The following is a 19,398-nucleotide window of genomic DNA, read 5'->3' on the forward strand; positions in this document are numbered from 1 at the left end:
CTGGTACTAGATCCTCGGGGCCATGGGGACCTCCTCCCCATACTCTTGTGCGGAGTGGGGCTGTGAGGCAGCCAGCAAAGGCCAGGCCTCCTCCCTGTGCTCTGACCAGCTCGGCACATGGTCCAATTCCTCCTGAGGAACTGGCCAGCCAACCCGAGACAACATGGCTGGGCACTCAGCATGTGGCCCTTCCAGTAGGCCTGTGACAAAAGTGGAAGACCAGGAAGCATGGCTCTGATCCAAGGACATGCTCCTGAGAGCCCACAGCTCTTTGGTAAGGCCTGTTCCATGTTAAGAAGGCGGTGTTCTTCTCAGGCAGCAAGCAGGAGCAGCACTACTTCCTCCCACACCACCTGCAGCACGGGAGGAAGGTGCACACCTCTGCACAGAGCAACCTGGCCACAAGGCAAGCTCCACGCAGGACAGACTGATGGGGGCCAACCCTCCATGCACAATGCCCCACAGAAGGGCCATCTCCCACCACCCTCTGAAGCCTTCTGTCAGACTCCATGCCCCAGCCCGTGGCTCTCTGCTCTGAACAGTTCTGTCTATGGGATTCACACAGACACCGTGAGCTCAAGCTACTGCAGAACTTGAGCCACAGTGCAGCCCACCTGCTGCATGATCTCCTGGACAGAGCCACATGGAGGTGCACTTCTAAACCATACTTTTGAAAAACAGGAGATGGTGGTGGTGATAGCTGCACAACGCCATGAACAAGCACACATTAACACCACTGAACTGTGCACTTAAAGGGACTGCCATGGCACATCTGTGTGCACCTAATAATAAACATCCAAGGGAAAACAGGCATTAAGATATTCAGAGCCATCTGCTGCGAGGAAGAGGGTGAGATGAGAAGGATATTGTGGAGGGCAGATGGAGGGCAGCCTGGAACAGGACAGGCCCCCAGGACACCAGGCCCAGTCGTGGTTCACAGGGACGTGCTCAGGCTTGTACATGAGGGATTGAGAAGGGAAAGGAAAGGGACTGCGGAAGGACCTAGGAGCAGCACTCGGGCAGCAGGCCTCACCTCCTCCTCCACCATTGCTCGCTTCTGGGCGCTCCAGCTGTAGTCAGGGTAATGCGAGATGGTTGTGGCACTGCCAAAGTCACACAGCTTAATGGTCCCCTGGTTGCTAAGCAATAAGTTCTCAACCTGCAAAATTCCAGAAGACAGTACTTATAAACTTGGGGTGCAGACTGAGCCACGACCTCAGCAGACGCCAACGAGAGCATGAGGTAGAACAAGTGCCTCACCAGACAGTCCCCTGCACCAAGTCAAGGCTGCTGGCCACAGAGCCACCAGAGGACCCACAAGGCCTGCAGCACTGCAGCGTGGAGGTGCAGGAGGTGCTGCAGGCTGGCGACAGCCTGATGGGGCAGGAGGAGGGAGCAGAGGGGCTGCTCTCCCAGGGAAGCAATTCGAGGTCTTAGGTCCTTCCTGAGCAGAAGCAATGTGTACCTATTTTAATTAAACACACACTTTGAGAAATCATCTTTTATTTTATTTTTTTAGTAAAGGGGGTTGAACCCAGGGGGTGCTTAACCATTGAGCCACATATGGAGCTCTGTTTTATATTTTATTAGACAGGGTCTCACTCAATTGCTAAGTGCCTCACTATGTTGCTGAGGCTGGCTTTGAACTTGTGATCCTTCTGTCACAGGAGGATCCTCTTGTGGTCTGCTGGGATTATAGGCATGTACCACTGTGCCTGGCTTCTTCCTTCTTCTTCTTCTTCTTTTTTTTTTTTTTTTGGTACCAGGGATTGAACCCAAGGACACTTAACCACTGAGCCACATCCCCAGCCCTTTTACATTTTATTTAGAGACAAGATCTCACTAAGTTGCTGCTGTTGGCTTTGAACTTGGGATCCTCCTGTCATAGCCTCAATTCAGGAAATTTTAAAGTTGAAATTAACCATAAATCAAGCAGATCACCCAAATCAACAACATGAGACCGACAATGAGCCTTCAAGAAAGTGGAAGAAAAGAGAATAGAAGATACCTTTTACACTGAACGCATCAAGAGCCTAGGAATACGCCCAAGAAAAGACGGGCAAAGACCTCTGTGCAGAAAGCATAAGATGAGGGGCACTTTCAGATCCTGAACCAACAACTAATCATGCTCCCACATGAAGTGCAACTGTATAGATGTCGGACCTACCCCAAGGGCCGCAGGGTGTGGGCGGCCGTCTGTGATCCCAAGTCCACTTTGGCTGCCGCCAGCTTTGGTGCAGCCAAACAGCCAGGAAGGCTTTTACGATTTAATTTACTTTACTTCTTTATGCAGCACTGGGGTTGGAACCCAGGGTCTTCCCCATGCTAAGAAAGTGCTCTGCCTCTGAGCTATACCACCAGGCCAGTTTTTACATTTTTAATGACTGAAAAAATGAAAGAAAGATTACATTCCACTATACATAAAATCACAGAAAATACCAACTCCAGTACATGGTTTTACTGGCACCCAGCCATACCCACTCATGTTATAGGATTTCCTATGCATTGAAACCCAGCGGCCAGCAGAGCCAGGGTCCTGATTCCTGAAGTCTGGTGGTTTATTGAATGACTATGTCAACCACTACATGAAGGTCAAAAATTCTGATGAAATTCTTAAAAGTTCTGGGCAGAATTTGAAAAAGGCATTCAACAGTCTGCATGGAAAGCTAAATGGCCAAAGAGGGTGCAACCATAGAGACTGCATGGACAGCCAGATGGCCAGAGAGGGCCCAATCCTAGAGACCAGACTTAGGCCTTCAGGAGACTTTGGTACCAGCACAGGGAGCCTGGCCCAAGAGCACCACCAAGACGCCATGCTCATGACAAGGTGGCACCAGAGGACAAGCGAGAGGATAATGACTTTGTCCCAGTTCAGAAAAGTCAAACACTGACACTCCTAAGCTCAAACAAAAGCACAAGTCCTTTAGAAGACAGTACACAAGGCCACCTTCCTGTGGGACAAAATGGCCTCCTCAGGAAAACAGAACAGACTCCTATGCAGAGAGCCTAGGGGCTCTGGCTTACAGGAAGAACACTCAACACAGGACCTTCCCTGAGAGCAGGAGTGCAGCCAGATGAGGCCTACCCCACACAGCAGCACCAGCATCTGCATTCACCAGGGAGAGGACAACGAGACAGGACCTCCCCAAGAGGAACCCACATCCAGTAGACATGAGCAGCCAGCCAGTCTCACTGACAGGAAGGATGGCAACCTGGACCCCCTCAGGCTGCAGAGTCGCAGCACCTGCGGTACCAGGGCAGGCAAGCAGGAAGCCAGGTGGGGTCCGCCAGGATCAGCCCATGCCCTCCAGCCACAGCTCCCTGCACCTCCTGCCCACAGACAGTGCCCTTCCCGAGGGACGGCAGGCACAGAGCAGCAGCCCACCATGAACAAGGCAGCAGTGTGGAAGCATTCACCCATGACAGATACCCCAGGAGGCAGGGCCACATATGAGGCAGGCAGATCTCATGGGCAACACTGAGCGAAAGCAGCCAGGCACAGGAGGACATGTGCCACAAGAGTCCGTTCCTGATGTCCCAGGGCAGAAAGGCACACTGCCCTGGGTGGGTGCAGAACATGCATCAGTAGAGGAAATCAAGACACTGGGGTCAGTGTGGAGAGAGGCCTGGAGGCCTTGCTGAGCCCTGCAGTGGCTAGCATTTCATGGCTAGCGGCACTTGGGGTAGAAGAGCCTGGGTGGAGCTGTGTGTCCTGCAGCAGAGACCACAGGACACTGTGGAGCAAAGGACACCTCTTACTTGGAGGACAAGTGATGCCAACCAGGCCAAGCTCACAAACCGACTCTTTCCCCAACTAACTCTGTGTTTTCTATTTTTCTTAATACACACAAAACTCGCTGCACTTAAAAGACATAAGCCAGAAAATTCATTGTGCCACAAAAAACCCACCCTCCACTGGTGTCCACTGAGGAGCGGACACTACCCTACTGCGACTGGTGGCCCAGCCAGGATGGGCAGACACCTGCCTGGGCGCAGGTGGGTGATGAGGTGCCCCACCTAGTGTCACTCAGCCAATTCCAGGTGAACAGACCAGACGCAGGAAAGGCCGACTGAGCACTCAGAGGGTCTGCCCAGGAGACCTTGGCTGCTTCTAGAGCCTGTGTGGTGGGCACTGCTTCAGGCTCACAGACCTCAGGAGATACGATACTTTGAGGAAAACTGGGGAACTTGGGAATAGGCTAGGCCCGAGCTGGAACTCCAGGTGACATTCGTTTGCTGGGCAACATCAGGGCTACAATCGACTAAGGAACATCCCTGTTCCCACAAAGATGTGCGTTCAGGTCCCTAACGTAAGGGGTCAGGACAAGGACAAGCTTCAGACGTCAGATGATCCTCACAAATCTTGGTTTTTTAAGATAGGATAAGGAAGTGAAAACTAGGCCACCACCAGAAGACTCCTGTGGCACATACTCTTGAGAACACAGTGGAGTTCCGACGAACCCACCACACGAGAGAGACAAGCAGCGGCAAAGCTGGCAGGAAGGGGACTGAAGAATAGAGCCTGACGACCACAATGTGACCCTCAACTGCACCACGCGGCAGGCCTGCCCCCCCAGGGCTAGGCAGCAGGGACACCTGCTGGTGCAGGGTGGGAGACGGCAGGGAGAGCAAGGAGTGCAGGCCCAGAGCCCAGTCACTTGGGTGAGAACACCCAAGAGACCAGAGGGAGCCTCCACGAAGCCTCGCTGTACCCCACAAGGACACAGGCAGGAAGGGACCCAGCAAGCACTTTTGATGGCAGCTGGTACCTTGAGGTCTCTGTGGATGACAGGTGGCTTCTGTCTGTGCATGTGCTGCACTGCTCTGCACGTCTGGTAAAAGATCTTCAGAATGGTGTCACAGGACAGAGGGCCTTTAGATTCAACTCTCTTTAGAAATTCCACCAGCTGCCCTAAAAGAGATAAGTACATTTAATCACCCCGGGGCTGACGGATGCCATATGCTTCGAGCCAGGTGCTCAGGTCCAGCCTTGACTGCCAGGAACCTGTACAGTTTCTGACCCACAGTCAGGGTCCAGCCTGACTCCCAGCAGTTCTCAGGTGGCTGTAGGAAAGTCTGTGGATAGGAGGCATAACTGCAGCCCTAGGTCCGGGGTAGGGGCAGGGGAGGGGGAGGGAGAAAGGTAGTGTCACAGTGGGAACTGGCGTGGGGCATCCTGGGGCAGCATGAGAAGCACAATCATCACACTGCAGAGCTCTGAGTCAGGAAACGCCCCTGCAACTGGGCGAAGGACCAAGGTACCAGCACCCAGGAAAAAGGGCTCACAGGCCCCCGTGACATGGAGTTGAGCATGCCACTGGAGGTAGCCATCAAGAAACGAATTGTCATGGGAGATTTCAAGGTCTCTGGTGAAGCAACCACTGCCTGCTTAGGTTAGATGTGGTTATGGGGCTGGGGTGGAATACCACACTCAACAGGAAAAGGAGAAATGACTATATATCCATGACCAGGACACCTCCACAGCCACAATCCCAGCCTGACTCTACTAACTGTGCAGGCACGTGGGCTCCCACATCCTGGCCATGGCTCTGCAGCCCAGGGACCACAGGCACACTGTGGTGGGCACAGCCCAGCTGCTCATGGCCTGAGCAACCAACAGAACTAGGAATCTCAGGTTAAGCTGGCTAGTGCACCAAAGGCAGGGCCAAGGACCTCAGCCTCTGGGGCTGGGCCACTGCTATTAACCCTGTGCACATGCACGGAGCCTCCACAGGCTACTCACACTCAACCTATCCTCACTGCCTCACTCCCATCTAGCTGCAGTCCCCCTTCACCCTGGGACCCAACCAACTTTTAAAACCTGCACCCTAGCAACCTACCCCACTCAGTACCAGAGCAAGGAAACAGCCATGCCTGACAAGCCCCAGGTGCACACCCTGCAGCCACATGGCCCCACTCTGTCCCACACAAGACTTCCACACCGTGGGTCTTTGGCTGGAAGGCCCCAGGCTCCCCTCCTTGGCTCATAGCCCAGACATTCATAGCCAGGGGCCTCATCCAGCCACCCCATCTAAGGGGACACTCCATCGCAGGCTTCGGTCCTCCTGCACTGGCAATGCCTACACTCAACTCTGACTAAAGAATCCAGCTACATTCCCTGGACAGTACCTGGGGCTGCACACAGCAGTGCCCACAGGAGGGTGTGGGGAGGCACAGCAGTCTACATTTATGGCTCTGGAGGACAAGGTCCACACCTCAATGCACACAGCAGTGTCCCCAGGAGGCTGTCAGGAGGCGCAGCAGTCTGGACTTAAGGTCTGGAGGACTACTTCCACACTCAGTGCCTTCACTATACTATTAAAAGGAGGAAACACCCACTTTTGCCATCCTGGCCTCACTTGAACTCAGTAGTTAGGCCTTCTTATAACTGGACTTTTCAGCAGAAGACCCAGGCTGATGCCCACAGCATGCTGTGGGCCAGCCCATCTGGCTGCTGGAAAGACATAAGGAGATTGCTCCCTCAGAGCCTGAAGCACAGGAGGGAAACACAAGCCCACTCCAGACAACCCGAAGGCCGCTCAATGCCTGGGCACTGCTCCAGCTGTGTTGAAGAGACCTGGGGATGCCTCACAGCTGTGTGAACAAGTCACAAAGAAACAACTCAGATTCCAGGGACTTTACCTCTACAGAGCTCCGTGAGCAGGAGGAACTCGGCCTGCCCAGTGTCCGACTCCTCTTTTCCTATGGATGCTGCAGAGCAGAACTGGACGATGTTGGGGTGGCCAGAAAGTTTCTTCTGTAGGTGTCTTGTTAAAGGAGAATGTGCATAAATGTGTTCACAATTTTGTGCACTTAAAATAAACGTATATCCATGAAGACTCACCAGGCATGACTGCTGCCCTGCCTCAGTCTAGTGCGTTCAAGCAGAAAGGTGGGCAAGAGGCTGGCAAGGCTACAAGAGGGCAGAGTGTGGGAGGAAGCCAGTGGGAGGGCAGAAGTGCAGCAGGCCAAGAGGAAGCAGGCAAAGGCACTGGGGTCCGCAGGAGAGAGGCTGTGAGGAGAGACTGTGCCCATGCCACCCCCAGCTACAGAGCCTGGAAACTTGACCCACGGTGAAGGTGAGCCTCCCACTCAGGGAGGACACACGACTGAGGACAGTAGACAAGAAGGGCCCTGGAAGCCTGCCGTCACTACAGCATGAGGAGGGCTGAGTAGGGGGCAATGAGGTGAAGCTGTATGGAAGTCTGCCTGTGCCAAAACTGTCCACACAGCTCCTGGGGCCGGAGGGGCAGGGACAAAGCAGGGCTCTCCCTGTGGCAAGTGGCCCACCCGACTGGCATGGAGACCGCTCAGACAGGAACAACAACTCCCTTCCCGACACTGTGAATCTTTTATTGTGACCCTGGGACAGAGAACAGGGAAGAAAATTGCTTTTCACTGGAAATGGTCAACAGGAAGTCTGGTAAAAGCAAAAGATCAATTTTAACACATCAAACAGAACATCACAGAGCAGCCTCTGGGCAGCTGGTACTCACAGCCTGATGCAGGCTGTCCACCTAAGTGACATGCGGGCTCTCAGTCCCAGGAAAAGGATACCAAGAAGCAAACTTCCTGAATGATGGCTCTGTTCTTTTCCTCTTCATTGGACAGTAACCTCTGCCAGGGAATAGCACACAAAAAAGGTGGAAGACTGTTTACCTTCCGTTTTACATAATGCCTCATCTCAGACAGACACCCAGGGAGGAAGAGCACTGCGTCTAGGAGCATGCCCTGTCCAACCTCCACACTTGCCCTGACAGAAGCGGAGATCTGTCAAGTGCCTTGAGGAGCCCAGAAAACAAGAACACAAAAGAGGAGCTTCTCCCACGTGCGTCAGAGTGGAATGAGATACACAAGGAGGAGGAGAGAAGGTTCTCAGAGAGGTGGGCAGCGCTGTGGGGTGACAAGACCAGGCCCTGGAGCCATCAGGGCAAGGCGGCCCTCCAGCCTCCAGCAAGTGGGCCTGCTGCTGCCACGCAGGTCTAGGCCCTCCTCCAGTGCCTGCTCTCTGAAGATGCACTGTGGACACATGTCCTGTGCCAGTCTCTGAAACCCCTTCAGTTCCTAGACCACTATTTGGCATGTGACTCCATGGTGAGTTCACTCTCACGTCTCTTTCCAAGGCCAACTGGCTCCTGGAGGACAGAAATGTCCTTGACCCAAGCTGGAGAGCTGAACTGAAGGTGAGCCCTGAGACATGAAGGAGACAGGACAAACAAACCGACTGAGCAGCAGGAAACACCCTGCAGCAAACAGTCCCAGAGGCTTCCTCACAGCAAAGCAGAGCCATGTGATACGTCTGGTCATCCCTTCTTACCTTCAATGCATACTCTCTGCCACTTCCCAGGTCTTGAGCTTCGTATACAAATGCAAATCCTCCTGAAAATAAAAATATCTTGTCAGTTTGGTGCTATGATTTAGGTTAAAACACTTTACTAAGTACAACACAAACCAGATTTATGGCTATGGACAGAAATTTGCTTTCCACAAAAATATACAACCCAATTAATATGCCACTGCCTTTTTCATGTTCTGCTTCAGGGGCAGAAAGAGAAAGCGCAGGCAGGTCAGGGAAGGGAGAGTCAGAACAACTAGGGCACAGACAACTGACGGACCAGGAAGAAAGACTGATGGAAAAAGGACAGCTGCTGACACCCAGTGAGAAGGGGACATTGCTGCCCCATGTCCAGTGGAAAGTGCAGATCAAACCACTCATGAGCCGGAACTGGGGTGCATGCCTCTGATCCCAGTGGTTCTCAAGGCAAGGAGATTGCAAGTTCGAGGCTAGCCTCAGCAACTTAGTGAGTCCTTGCCTCAAAATAAAAATAAAAAGGACTGCGGTGTGGCTCAGTAGTAGAGCACTCTGGGTTCCATCTCCAGTTTTGGGCAGGTGTGGGGTGGGGGTGGTGCAGAATCACTTAAAAATGGGCGAGAGTTCTTTATAAGTTCTTAATTCTAATATGATAGACATCAACCAATCAAAGCCAATAAACACAGGGATAATATGCCATGACTAGCAGAGGAGATCTAACATCTGAAAACTTATCAAATCCTACAGCTTTTAAGTGGGTGCTGCTTAGCTTTGTTTCGCTTCCCACAAGTAAAAACTCACACAGTGAAATTTAAAACCACAAGCAAACTAGGAACAGAAAGAAACTTCCTCCACCTGACGAAGAGCGGCCACCAGGACAAGGGCAAGCACCAGGCAGGAGTGTGTTCCTGCCTGCTCTGCAGCACAGTGGGAGTGTCCTGCCAGGGTCTTGCACACACAGGACGTGACCTTCCACACAGACAATCGGGTGAGCTCTAAGAGAAAGCTACTGTAGCTAACAGGAACTCACAAGGGCTGTGGGACCAGAGCAAAATCGGAGGCCTGCTGTGCACCACACCCCCATGGTTAGGCAGCAAGGATGGAGACACGGCACCAAAGCACGATCCACTCAAAACAGGTGGCCAGACACCACCAGACAGAGAACTTCTTCCACTTTTTGGCAGTGGGATTGAAGCCAGAGGTGTACTACCACTGAGCCACATCCCAACCCTTTCTTTATTATTTTGAGACAGGGCCTCGCTAAGTTGCTAAGGCTGGCCTGGGACTTGCGATCCTCCTGCCTCAGCTTCCAGAGTCACTGGGATTACAGGTATGGGCCACTGTGCCTGGCTCCTTTTTAAAAATATACTGGTTGAAGGATAAAAAAAATAAGACTCTAATCAGGTCTTTTTTTTTTTGATGGTGGTGGTGCTGGGGAATGAACCCTTGTGCATGCAAGGCCCTCTATTCAGGTCTTGCAAATCATGTATCTGGTAGAGGACTTCTATTCAGAAAATACACACACACAAAAAAATCCAAAATTCATTAAAGAGAAATTTTCATGAGCAAAAGACATAAACAGGCACATCAGCAAAAATATGACAGGGGCAGGAAAACACAGGACAAGGAGTACCGTCACTATCCATCCAGGAGATGCAGATTTAAACCACAAGAGTCTTCTAAACACCTGTCAGACGTGTACAATTTTAAACACCACATCGAGTGTTGTTTAGGATGTGAAGCACCTGGAAAGCTACACGTGTTTGGGGAAATGCCAAATGCTTACAACTACTTTGGAGAACATTTTGGCAACATCTTAAATAATTAAACATACATCAACTAGATGGCCCTAACCATGGACACAGTGCATAACTGCAAAACTATAATAAAACTGGAGAAAAAACATGGGAAGACCTTCATCATCAGGGCTTCAGGCACTCTCGGGAGCGGGAACTATGTGCTATGACACAGCAAGTGCCCATCTAGGACTCTGCTCCTAAAAACCTCACTAGCACACCCTGTGGCCAGAAGAGCTCTCCTCCATCAATCCTGCCTCCATGGGCCCTGAAAGCAGGAGCCCAGAGTCCTGCTGTGGCAACTCTGCAATTGTCAGGCAATACTAAATACTCCCTCTGCCTCACCCAGTTCAGAACGTTCTATAGCAGTAAAGGGAGGGCCCTCCAAAAGTGGTGTCTGGGAGGCAGATGGGTAGGGAGCTAGGCCTGCAACCAAGAGGCCCTGGGAGCTCGGTGGGATGTGCCCTCCTGTGCCTCAGGCCAGAGCACAGCCCCAAGAGAACACAGGCTCTGGAGCAGGAAACACAGATCCTGTGACTGATGGGAACTGCATGTCATATCTAAACCAACACAAGAGCTAGTGACACTTAAATCCATGACAGCCATGTGGCATGGCTTTCATTTTCTACCTCAATCCACTTCACTAGCCACATGTGCACAGAGAGCCGGAGTCGGCCCCGCAGTGCGACCTTGCCTCCGAACCAGTGACCAGCTTCAGAAGCAGCAGCAGCACACAGAGTGTGAACACAAAGAGTGCACCTAGCACATGCTCGGACTGGGCACCTCTAGCATGGCTGATACTCCCAGTAATCGTCTTATTTTTTAAAAATGAAGAATAAGAACAAAATTTGAAAAGATTAGAAAACTATCTGGCTCCATAGTTCTGTCCAACAACCCTTTCACACGCCAGGTCCAAATGTGTAAAAGCTATGAAAACTGAGTGACAGCAAAACATGGTCTATCATAAACTCATATGGGACAAAACCTGACATGAATGGACAGAGCCACTTACAGACTTTAACCCATATTGAGAATATTTCTTCATTTAACTATAAAAATATCAAGGTATTTAACTACAGAATACTTTTCCTGCCCCTTTAGGAATATCTCATGAAATATAGGCCATACACCATATTATCTTTCCAAAAGACTTTTGAAATTGCAAACTTTTGAAGTTGCAAACTCAAGGGTCTCCAATGGTGGACCTTCCTCATATTCATAGAGCCTGAATCCTAGCAGCCTATGGTGTCTGGTTACTATCCAAGAAACTTATTTAAATACATCTACATAAAATACTAAAGATTTTTCCCTGTTTCAGTTCAGAAAGAAGCTTCAAACAACCCAGTGAATCCAAAAGGAAGAAATCTATGACTGATAGCTGCTCTGCTTATTTTTATCTCTCAGCTGCCCAGAGAGCAAAGGGAAACCAGCTGTCTACACAGCCACAGTGGCTACCCACACTTCCTGGTTCTTTATCCTGGGTGCTTTGTGACCTACATAAACTTCCTGCTTTGCATGAACCTCCTTCTCTTACCAACCAGGACCACTTCCATCTCAAATGCCCTCCTAGCCCAGGTCACCCCTAGCCCAGGAGGGTACACCCTGATCCCCCCACCCTGCTGCTGTCTTCTGCCAATCCCTTTCCAGAGGTCTCCCCAGCTGCATGTACAACTTCAATGCTGTACTGCCTGCTCCATATGGCCTTGTTCTTTAGCCATTTGAGCATGCATCTCATTTCACATTCTACAGGGCCTAAACCAGGTCCTGTCCAGTATGAATTTCCTGAAAAATGAAGATAACTGCCTGACATTTTTACAGTAAATAAACTAAATTGAGCAAGCTTTTGTTACTGTAGCAGATATAAGGGAACATCACACTTCAGAACTTTAGTGGGGGCACTGCCCCCATCTCTAAAAGAAGCATCAGAAGTTTCTCCCTAAATCACACCCAAAAATCTGTTTACGGACATGCTGGGGAAAAGCATGCGATGGTGCTACAACCAGAAAATCCCCTCAGGCCTTCTAGAATGAAAACATCCAAATACTCGGCCAGTTCTCAGCCCCCAATAGAGCACAAATGACCCCAAAGGGCTCAGAAGGTCGACCCTCCAACCCTGAGAGTTCAGACTTGGTCAGGGCCCACTCCTCCCGCCTCAAATCAATGCAACAGAACACGACTGTGTTTAGCCCATGAATTTCAAAGCTGGTGAGAACTTATGCGTCCCTGGACACCACTGGATAAAAAGTAAGGAAGACCCAGAAGAGAGATTCCAATCCTGTGTGAGGAAGGAAGAGGACATTCAGAAAGCTACAAATAAAACCAACAATAGATGACTTCAAGACATAAATGATGGCCATATCCATCCAGCAAAGTCCTATATAGTCCATGGATAATAGCTCTGCTTCCTGTGACTTACACAGGCACCACAAAAGATGTTCAAGGGTGAGACACACTGACTTCAAGAGAGAAACAGACTAGGGCATCAGGCACTGTCTGCCCTCCCCAAATAGGACAGGACTGCCACTGCTTAAATGCTGTGTGCAACCAGAGGAACTTCTGGGAACTCAGGAAAACCAGTCCCCAATACATAGCAGTCCTGGTGTGATGCAAACAGCTATGGCTTATGCCCCCCAGTAATGCTGCTCACCTCCTGACTCTAGTGTGTAGGGTCCTCCTCTCCCTCCCCAACAACTGTTAGAGCTTCAGTCCCAAATATAGGAGGTTCCTCCATATCTATTATCCTCCAGCCTGACCCTAGCCTGAGTCTACCCCTCAACAAAGAAGTTGGGACCCAGACCCCCCAGCAGTGACCCTCCAGGCCTGCCCTTACCCACGCGCTCAGTGGTAACCCCAAGGCCTGACCTGACCCACGATCTCAGTGGTGACCTTCCAGCCTTGCCCTGATCCACGCCCCCAGGGGTGAACACCCCAGACCTGGCCTGACCTACGCCCCCAGCAGTGACTCTCCAGGCCTGGCCTGACCCACGCCCTCAGTGGTGACCCTCCAGCCCTGCCCAGACTCACACCCCCAGTGGTGACCCTCCCGGACTGTCCTGACCCACGTCCCCAATGGTGACCCTCCCGCTGACCCTGTCCCCGGCAGCGTGACTACCCCAGCGCCCAGCTCGGGCCTCACCCTCGGCCAGGACCCGCCGCACCCGCAGGCGCAGCTCGCCCAGCTCCACCGTCTGCCCCACGAAGTCGCTCTGGTCGCGGCCGGCAGCTCCGCCCAGGGAGCCCGGGCCCGCCAGGAAGTCGAGCGCGGACTGCAGCAGCGACATGGCGGCAGCCGCTCAGCGGCAGCGGGAGCCGGGCTGGGGCTCAGGCTGCACTCCGCCTGGTCAGCGGCCGCCGAAGCACAGCCCCGCCATCTTCCGNAAGACCCAGGCTGATGCCCACAGCACAGCCTAGGTAAACTCCTTCCCCTACAATCTGTGTTGCCACTTGGGATTTTAGATGTGCCTGAGCAGCCTCTGTGGTCCCCAACCAGAGCACCTCAGGCCCCGCCTGCCAGCCAGCCCACCCTGGCTCTAATCCCCACCTGAGCCAAACCCCTCCTTACCTCCAACCCACCTACTTGCCAGGATCTGCAGCACCTCAGAGGACCTGGGCACTCTTGGGGTAGGGGTGGGGGGCAGGGGCTCTCAGAGGAATGATGGCACCTTGAGAGGAATGGGGGCCTTTGGGAGGAATGGGGACCTTAGAGGAATGAGGGCCCTCAGAGGAAGGAAGGCCCTTGGTGGAATGAGGGCCCTGGGGAGGAGTAGAGGCTCTCAGAGAGTGCTTGTCCCCCACTCTGCCTACACCTGGATGGCATGGCTGTGGTGTCCACAAGCACCCCAGGGGTCCTCAGGCAGCACCCCCTGAAGTGCACGATTTGTTGGCCCATCATGGGGATGAGGAACCTGGGTAACCACAAAAGGAAACAGCATTCCTTATGGAGCGGGGCTAGGTGGTGGCGGCCAAACCCTTTCCACAACACCCCGCACAGGGACAGCACCCAAGCCACTCCTGTCTCCTCCACACCACCCCAGTACAAGCGTCAGAGCACCTACACTGCTCCCCATACCACCTCCAACCAAAGAAAACCAGGACTACAGAAGCAGGACCTGTAGCACACGAGGCTTCCTGCCATCCCAGGAAGGGGTTGGTGCACTGTGGGCCTCATCCTCAGGGTCAGGGAAAGCAGAAAGGAAAATGAGACCCCGGCCTGACCCAGATCCCTGGCCCTCTGACCTGGCTATCAGTCCCACCCAGGAGCACAGAGGTGATAAGCCAGAGCTTGGAGCAGCAAGCCCATAAGCTGAGAACAGGAGATGGGTCTGCCATAGGCACAGGAAAATGCTAGAAGCAAGCCGGGGCCAACTGGCATCACTGAACAACACTGCACATGATGTGCCATCAAGTTGCAGAGGTTTACTCAGGACCGTAAAAAGAACGAAGATGCTCCTGATCTCAGACAATACGTGCGTAAAAATTGCTTGGTCCTGTCCAGGCACGGTGGTACTCAGGAGGCTAAGGCAGGAGGACTGCAAGTTCAAAGCCAGCCTCAGCAACTTAGTGAGGCCCTAAGCAACTCAGGGAGACCTTGTCTTTAGATAAACAAAAAGGACTGGGGATGTGGCTCAGTGGTTAAGCACCCTTGAGTTCAATCCCTACTACCAAAAAAAAAGAAGAAGAAGAATGCCTGGTGCTGACGTTTACAGCTAATTCTTGTTCATGTAGTTGTGGACGGACAGCATGCCTGTACTGTGTCTGTCTATGCTTATGTGGTGCTAAGGGTCGAACCCAGTGCTTCACACATTCTAGGCAAGCACTCTGACACTGAACTAAGCCCCAGCCCCTGCAGCTGATTTTTAATGATTCAGCAAGAACCTGAGGGAGGTGAAGCAACTGTGAGAACATGTCACATACGGAAAAATCTAGAACATCTACACACTTGTTGCATGTTTCCTGGAGATTGAAAACTTCAGGATAAAAAGCTGAGAAAACAAAACACTGCTGAGGAGTTAATGTCTCCACTGTCACCTGATGGTATTTCTCAGCTCCAATGGCTCCTGACCCCACAGTCTTGTTTCCTGTCCCCAGTAGCGGGATAAGCAATGGGCAGATGAGTGGGGCAGTGGCAGGACAAGGCTGGAGGAGAAGCACTGCCAATGGAGGCCACCAGCCCAGGGCACCTGTGTGGTGCGCAGAAGCAGTGTGCAGCCCACTCACCTTTCTCCTGTGCCCTGGAAGGGCCCACGACCCACCGGGACCCCAGGGTCCTCCCTGAAGCACAGGACCACTGCTCCCTGAGTGTGCAACCCCAGCCACTCTCCCTCTGGCCATCTGCCAGGCCCCACCCTTCTCCTCTACCCCCAGCAGCCTACACCGAGGGCTGCGTGCACTCTGCCATCACAGCAGCTTTGCTCACGGTCTCCGAGGAAGGACTGGGTGGTGGGTGGCAGCTCTCACATGGCTGAGCTTCCCTTTCCACCACGGGCTCCCTGCCACTCTTGCTCTGTCCCCCATTTACTGCCTGGGCCGTGGGCGCACAAGCTGTCACTCATGCCATGGCCACATCTCTCAGGGAAGCATTCCTGAGAATGTAACACACCCCCCGAGACAGAGCTCAGAAAATGCCTGGCAACTAACTCCCCTGGTGGAGGAGCCTCCTTGGAGTTTCCTTTCACAGGCAAGCCTGGGCTCATAGAACCAGGGCCCTGCCTCAGGCACCACCCAGGCCACACACACAACCTCTGTCGCAGGGCTTTCCACCAGGCAACTCTTCCCTGCCCCACCTGCGGGCCCAGAAGCCTTCCCTCCACCTTCTTGGGCATGACCTTGCTGAGGTCACAACCGCCACCACCCCCACCCCCCACCCCCCGCCTTCTCTCCTCTCCGGACCAAGCACTACTCCTTCCTGCAAAGTGTGGACCAAGCAGCCCCACGGGCACTGTCAGCACTCCTTGTCCCTGTCTACAGGGGCCCAAGGGTGCTGTGGGCCAGCCCATCTGGCTGCTGGAAAGACATAAGGAGATTGCTCCCTCAGAGCCTGAAGCACAGGAGGGAAACACAAGCCCACTCCAGACAACCCGAAGGCCGCTCAATGCCTGGGCACTGCTCCAGCTGTGTTGAAGAGACCTGGGGATGCCTCACAGCTGTGTGAACAAGTCACAAAGAAACAACTCAGATTCCAGGGACTTTACCTCTACAGAGCTCCGTGAGCAGGAGGAACTCGGCCTGCCCAGTGTCCGACTCCTCTTTTCCTATGGATGCTGCAGAGCAGAACTGGACGATGTTGGGGTGGCCAGAAAGTTTCTTCTGTAGGTGTCTTGTTAAAGGAGAATGTGCATAAATGTGTTCACAATTTTGTGCACTTAAAATAAACGTATATCCATGAAGACTCACCAGGCATGACTGCTGCCCTGCCTCAGTCTAGTGCGTTCAAGCAGAAAGGTGGGCAAGAGGCTGGCAAGGCTACAAGAGGGCAGAGTGTGGGAGGAAGCCAGTGGGAGGGCAGAAGTGCAGCAGGCCAAGAGGAAGCAGGCAAAGGCACTGGGGTCCGCAGGAGAGAGGCTGTGAGGAGAGACTGTGCCCATGCCACCCCCAGCTACAGAGCCTGGAAACTTGACCCACGGTGAAGGTGAGCCTCCCACTCAGGGAGGACACACGACTGAGGACAGTAGACAAGAAGGGCCCTGGAAGCCTGCCGTCACTACAGCATGAGGAGGGCTGAGTAGGGGGCAATGAGGTGAAGCTGTATGGAAGTCTGCCTGTGCCAAAACTGTCCACACAGCTCCTGGGGCCGGAGGGGCAGGGACAAAGCAGGGCTCTCCCTGTGGCAAGTGGCCCACCCGACTGGCATGGAGACCGCTCAGACAGGAACAACAACTCCCTTCCCGACACTGTGAATCTTTTATTGTGACCCTGGGACAGAGAACAGGGAAGAAAATTGCTTTTCACTGGAAATGGTCAACAGGAAGTCTGGTAAAAGCAAAAGATCAATTTTAACACATCAAACAGAACATCACAGAGCAGCCTCTGGGCAGCTGGTACTCACAGCCTGATGCAGGCTGTCCACCTAAGTGACATGCGGGCTCTCAGTCCCAGGAAAAGGATACCAAGAAGCAAACTTCCTGAATGATGGCTCTGTTCTTTTCCTCTTCATTGGACAGTAACCTCTGCCAGGGAATAGCACACAAAAAAGGTGGAAGACTGTTTACCTTCCGTTTTACATAATGCCTCATCTCAGACAGACACCCAGGGAGGAAGAGCACTGCGTCTAGGAGCATGCCCTGTCCAACCTCCACACTTGCCCTGACAGAAGCGGAGATCTGTCAAGTGCCTTGAGGAGCCCAGAAAACAAGAACACAAAAGAGGAGCTTCTCCCACGTGCGTCAGAGTGGAATGAGATACACAAGGAGGAGGAGAGAAGGTTCTCAGAGAGGTGGGCAGCGCTGTGGGGTGACAAGACCAGGCCCTGGAGCCATCAGGGCAAGGCGGCCCTCCAGCCTCCAGCAAGTGGGCCTGCTGCTGCCACGCAGGTCTAGGCCCTCCTCCAGTGCCTGCTCTCTGAAGATGCACTGTGGACACATGTCCTGTGCCAGTCTCTGAAACCCCTTCAGTTCCTAGACCACTATTTGGCATGTGACTCCATGGTGAGTTCACTCTCACGTCTCTTTCCAAGGCCAACTGGCTCCTGGAGGACAGAAATGTCCTTGACCCAAGCTGGAGAGCTGAACTGAAGGTGAGCCCTGAGACATGAAGGAGACAGGACAAACAAACCGACTGAGCAGCAGGAAACACCCTGCAGCAAACAGTCCCAGAGGCTTCCTCACAGCAAAGCAGAGCCATGTGATACGTCTGGTCATCCCTTCTTACCTTCAATGCATACTCTCTGCCACTTCCCAGGTCTTGAGCTTCGTATACAAATGCAAATCCTCCTGAAAATAAAAATATCTTGTCAGTTTGGTGCTATGATTTAGGTTAAAACACTTTACTAAGTACAACACAAACCAGATTTATGGCTATGGACAGAAATTTGCTTTCCACAAAAATATACAACCCAATTAATATGCCACTGCCTTTTTCATGTTCTGCTTCAGGGGCAGAAAGAGAAAGCGCAGGCAGGTCAGGGAAGGGAGAGTCAGAACAACTAGGGCACAGACAACTGACGGACCAGGAAGAAAGACTGATGGAAAAAGGACAGCTGCTGACACCCAGTGAGAAGGGGACATTGCTGCCCCATGTCCAGTGGAAAGTGCAGATCAAACCACTCATGAGCCGGAACTGGGGTGCATGCCTCTGATCCCAGTGGTTCTCAAGGCAAGGAGATTGCAAGTTCGAGGCTAGCCTCAGCAACTTAGTGAGTCCTTGCCTCAAAATAAAAATAAAAAGGACTGCGGTGTGGCTCAGTAGTAGAGCACTCTGGGTTCCATCTCCAGTTTTGGGCAGGTGTGGGGTGGGGGTGGTGCAGAATCACTTAAAAATGGGCGAGAGTTCTTTATAAGTTCTTAATTCTAATATGATAGACATCAACCAATCAAAGCCAATAAACACAGGGATAATATGCCATGACTAGCAGAGGAGATCTAACATCTGAAAACTTATCAAATCCTACAGCTTTTAAGTGGGTGCTGCTTAGCTTTGTTTCGCTTCCCACAAGTAAAAACTCACACAGTGAAATTTAAAACCACAAGCAAACTAGGAACAGAAAGAAACTTCCTCCACCTGACGAAGAGCGGCCACCAGGACAAGGGCAAGCACCAGGCAGGAGTGTGTTCCTGCCTGCTCTGCAGCACAGTGGGAGTGTCCTGCCAGGGTCTTGCACACACAGGACGTGACCTTCCACACAGACAATCGGGTGAGCTCTAAGAGAAAGCTACTGTAGCTAACAGGAACTCACAAGGGCTGTGGGACCAGAGCAAAATCGGAGGCCTGCTGTGCACCACACCCCCATGGTTAGGCAGCAAGGATGGAGACACGGCACCAAAGCACGATCCACTCAAAACAGGTGGCCAGACACCACCAGACAGAGAACTTCTTCCACTTTTTGGCAGTGGGATTGAAGCCAGAGGTGTACTACCACTGAGCCACATCCCAACCCTTTCTTTATTATTTTGAGACAGGGCCTCGCTAAGTTGCTAAGGCTGGCCTGGGACTTGCGATCCTCCTGCCTCAGCTTCCAGAGTCACTGGGATTACAGGTATGGGCCACTGTGCCTGGCTCCTTTTTAAAAATATACTGGTTGAAGGATAAAAAAAATAAGACTCTAATCAGGTCTTTTTTTTTTTGATGGTGGTGGTG

General features: G+C 52.4%; 1 protein-coding gene and 1 long non-coding RNA gene across 10 annotated transcripts in view; both read right to left on the bottom strand.

The window, feature by feature from the left end:
* Gak (cyclin G associated kinase) overlaps positions 1-13,509 on the bottom strand; it is a 44,346-nt gene extending 30,837 nt beyond the window's left edge. For 3 of the 9 annotated variants that reach the window (XR_001503087.2, XR_001503086.2, XM_048783992.1), the window contains exons 1-6: positions 13,244-13,509; positions 8,318-8,379; positions 7,558-7,617; positions 6,643-6,757; positions 4,770-4,912; positions 1,034-1,159 (exon numbers count right to left, since the gene is read on the bottom strand). Coding sequence is in view for 7 of the 9 variants with exons in the window: in XM_048783992.1 (XP_048639949.1) it covers positions 1,034-1,159; positions 4,770-4,912; positions 6,643-6,757; positions 7,558-7,617; positions 8,318-8,379; positions 13,244-13,388 (651 nt within the window). In the remaining 2 variants the exon portion in view is untranslated. Of the gene's footprint in view, positions 1-1,033; positions 1,160-4,769; positions 4,913-6,642; positions 6,758-7,557; positions 7,618-8,317; positions 8,380-13,243 lie in introns of those variants that run through there. The other 6 variants (XM_048783993.1, XM_048783990.1, XM_048783989.1 and 3 more) reach the window with 4 other exon arrangements.
* Positions 13,510-16,293: 2,784 nt separating this feature from the next.
* On the bottom strand, positions 16,294-18,158 carry LOC107138996. The gene is made up of 3 exons (XR_001503072.2): positions 17,974-18,158; positions 17,214-17,273; positions 16,294-16,413 (listed from the first exon to the last, which is right to left on the bottom strand). It is a non-coding gene; the product is annotated as an uncharacterized LOC107138996 (long non-coding RNA).
* Between the last annotated feature and the right edge of the window lie 1,240 nt (positions 18,159-19,398).

This window comes from Marmota marmota, unplaced genomic scaffold (genome assembly GCF_001458135.2).
Source record: "Marmota marmota marmota unplaced genomic scaffold, marMar, whole genome shotgun sequence".
Taxonomy (NCBI): domain Eukaryota; kingdom Metazoa; phylum Chordata; class Mammalia; order Rodentia; family Sciuridae; genus Marmota; species Marmota marmota.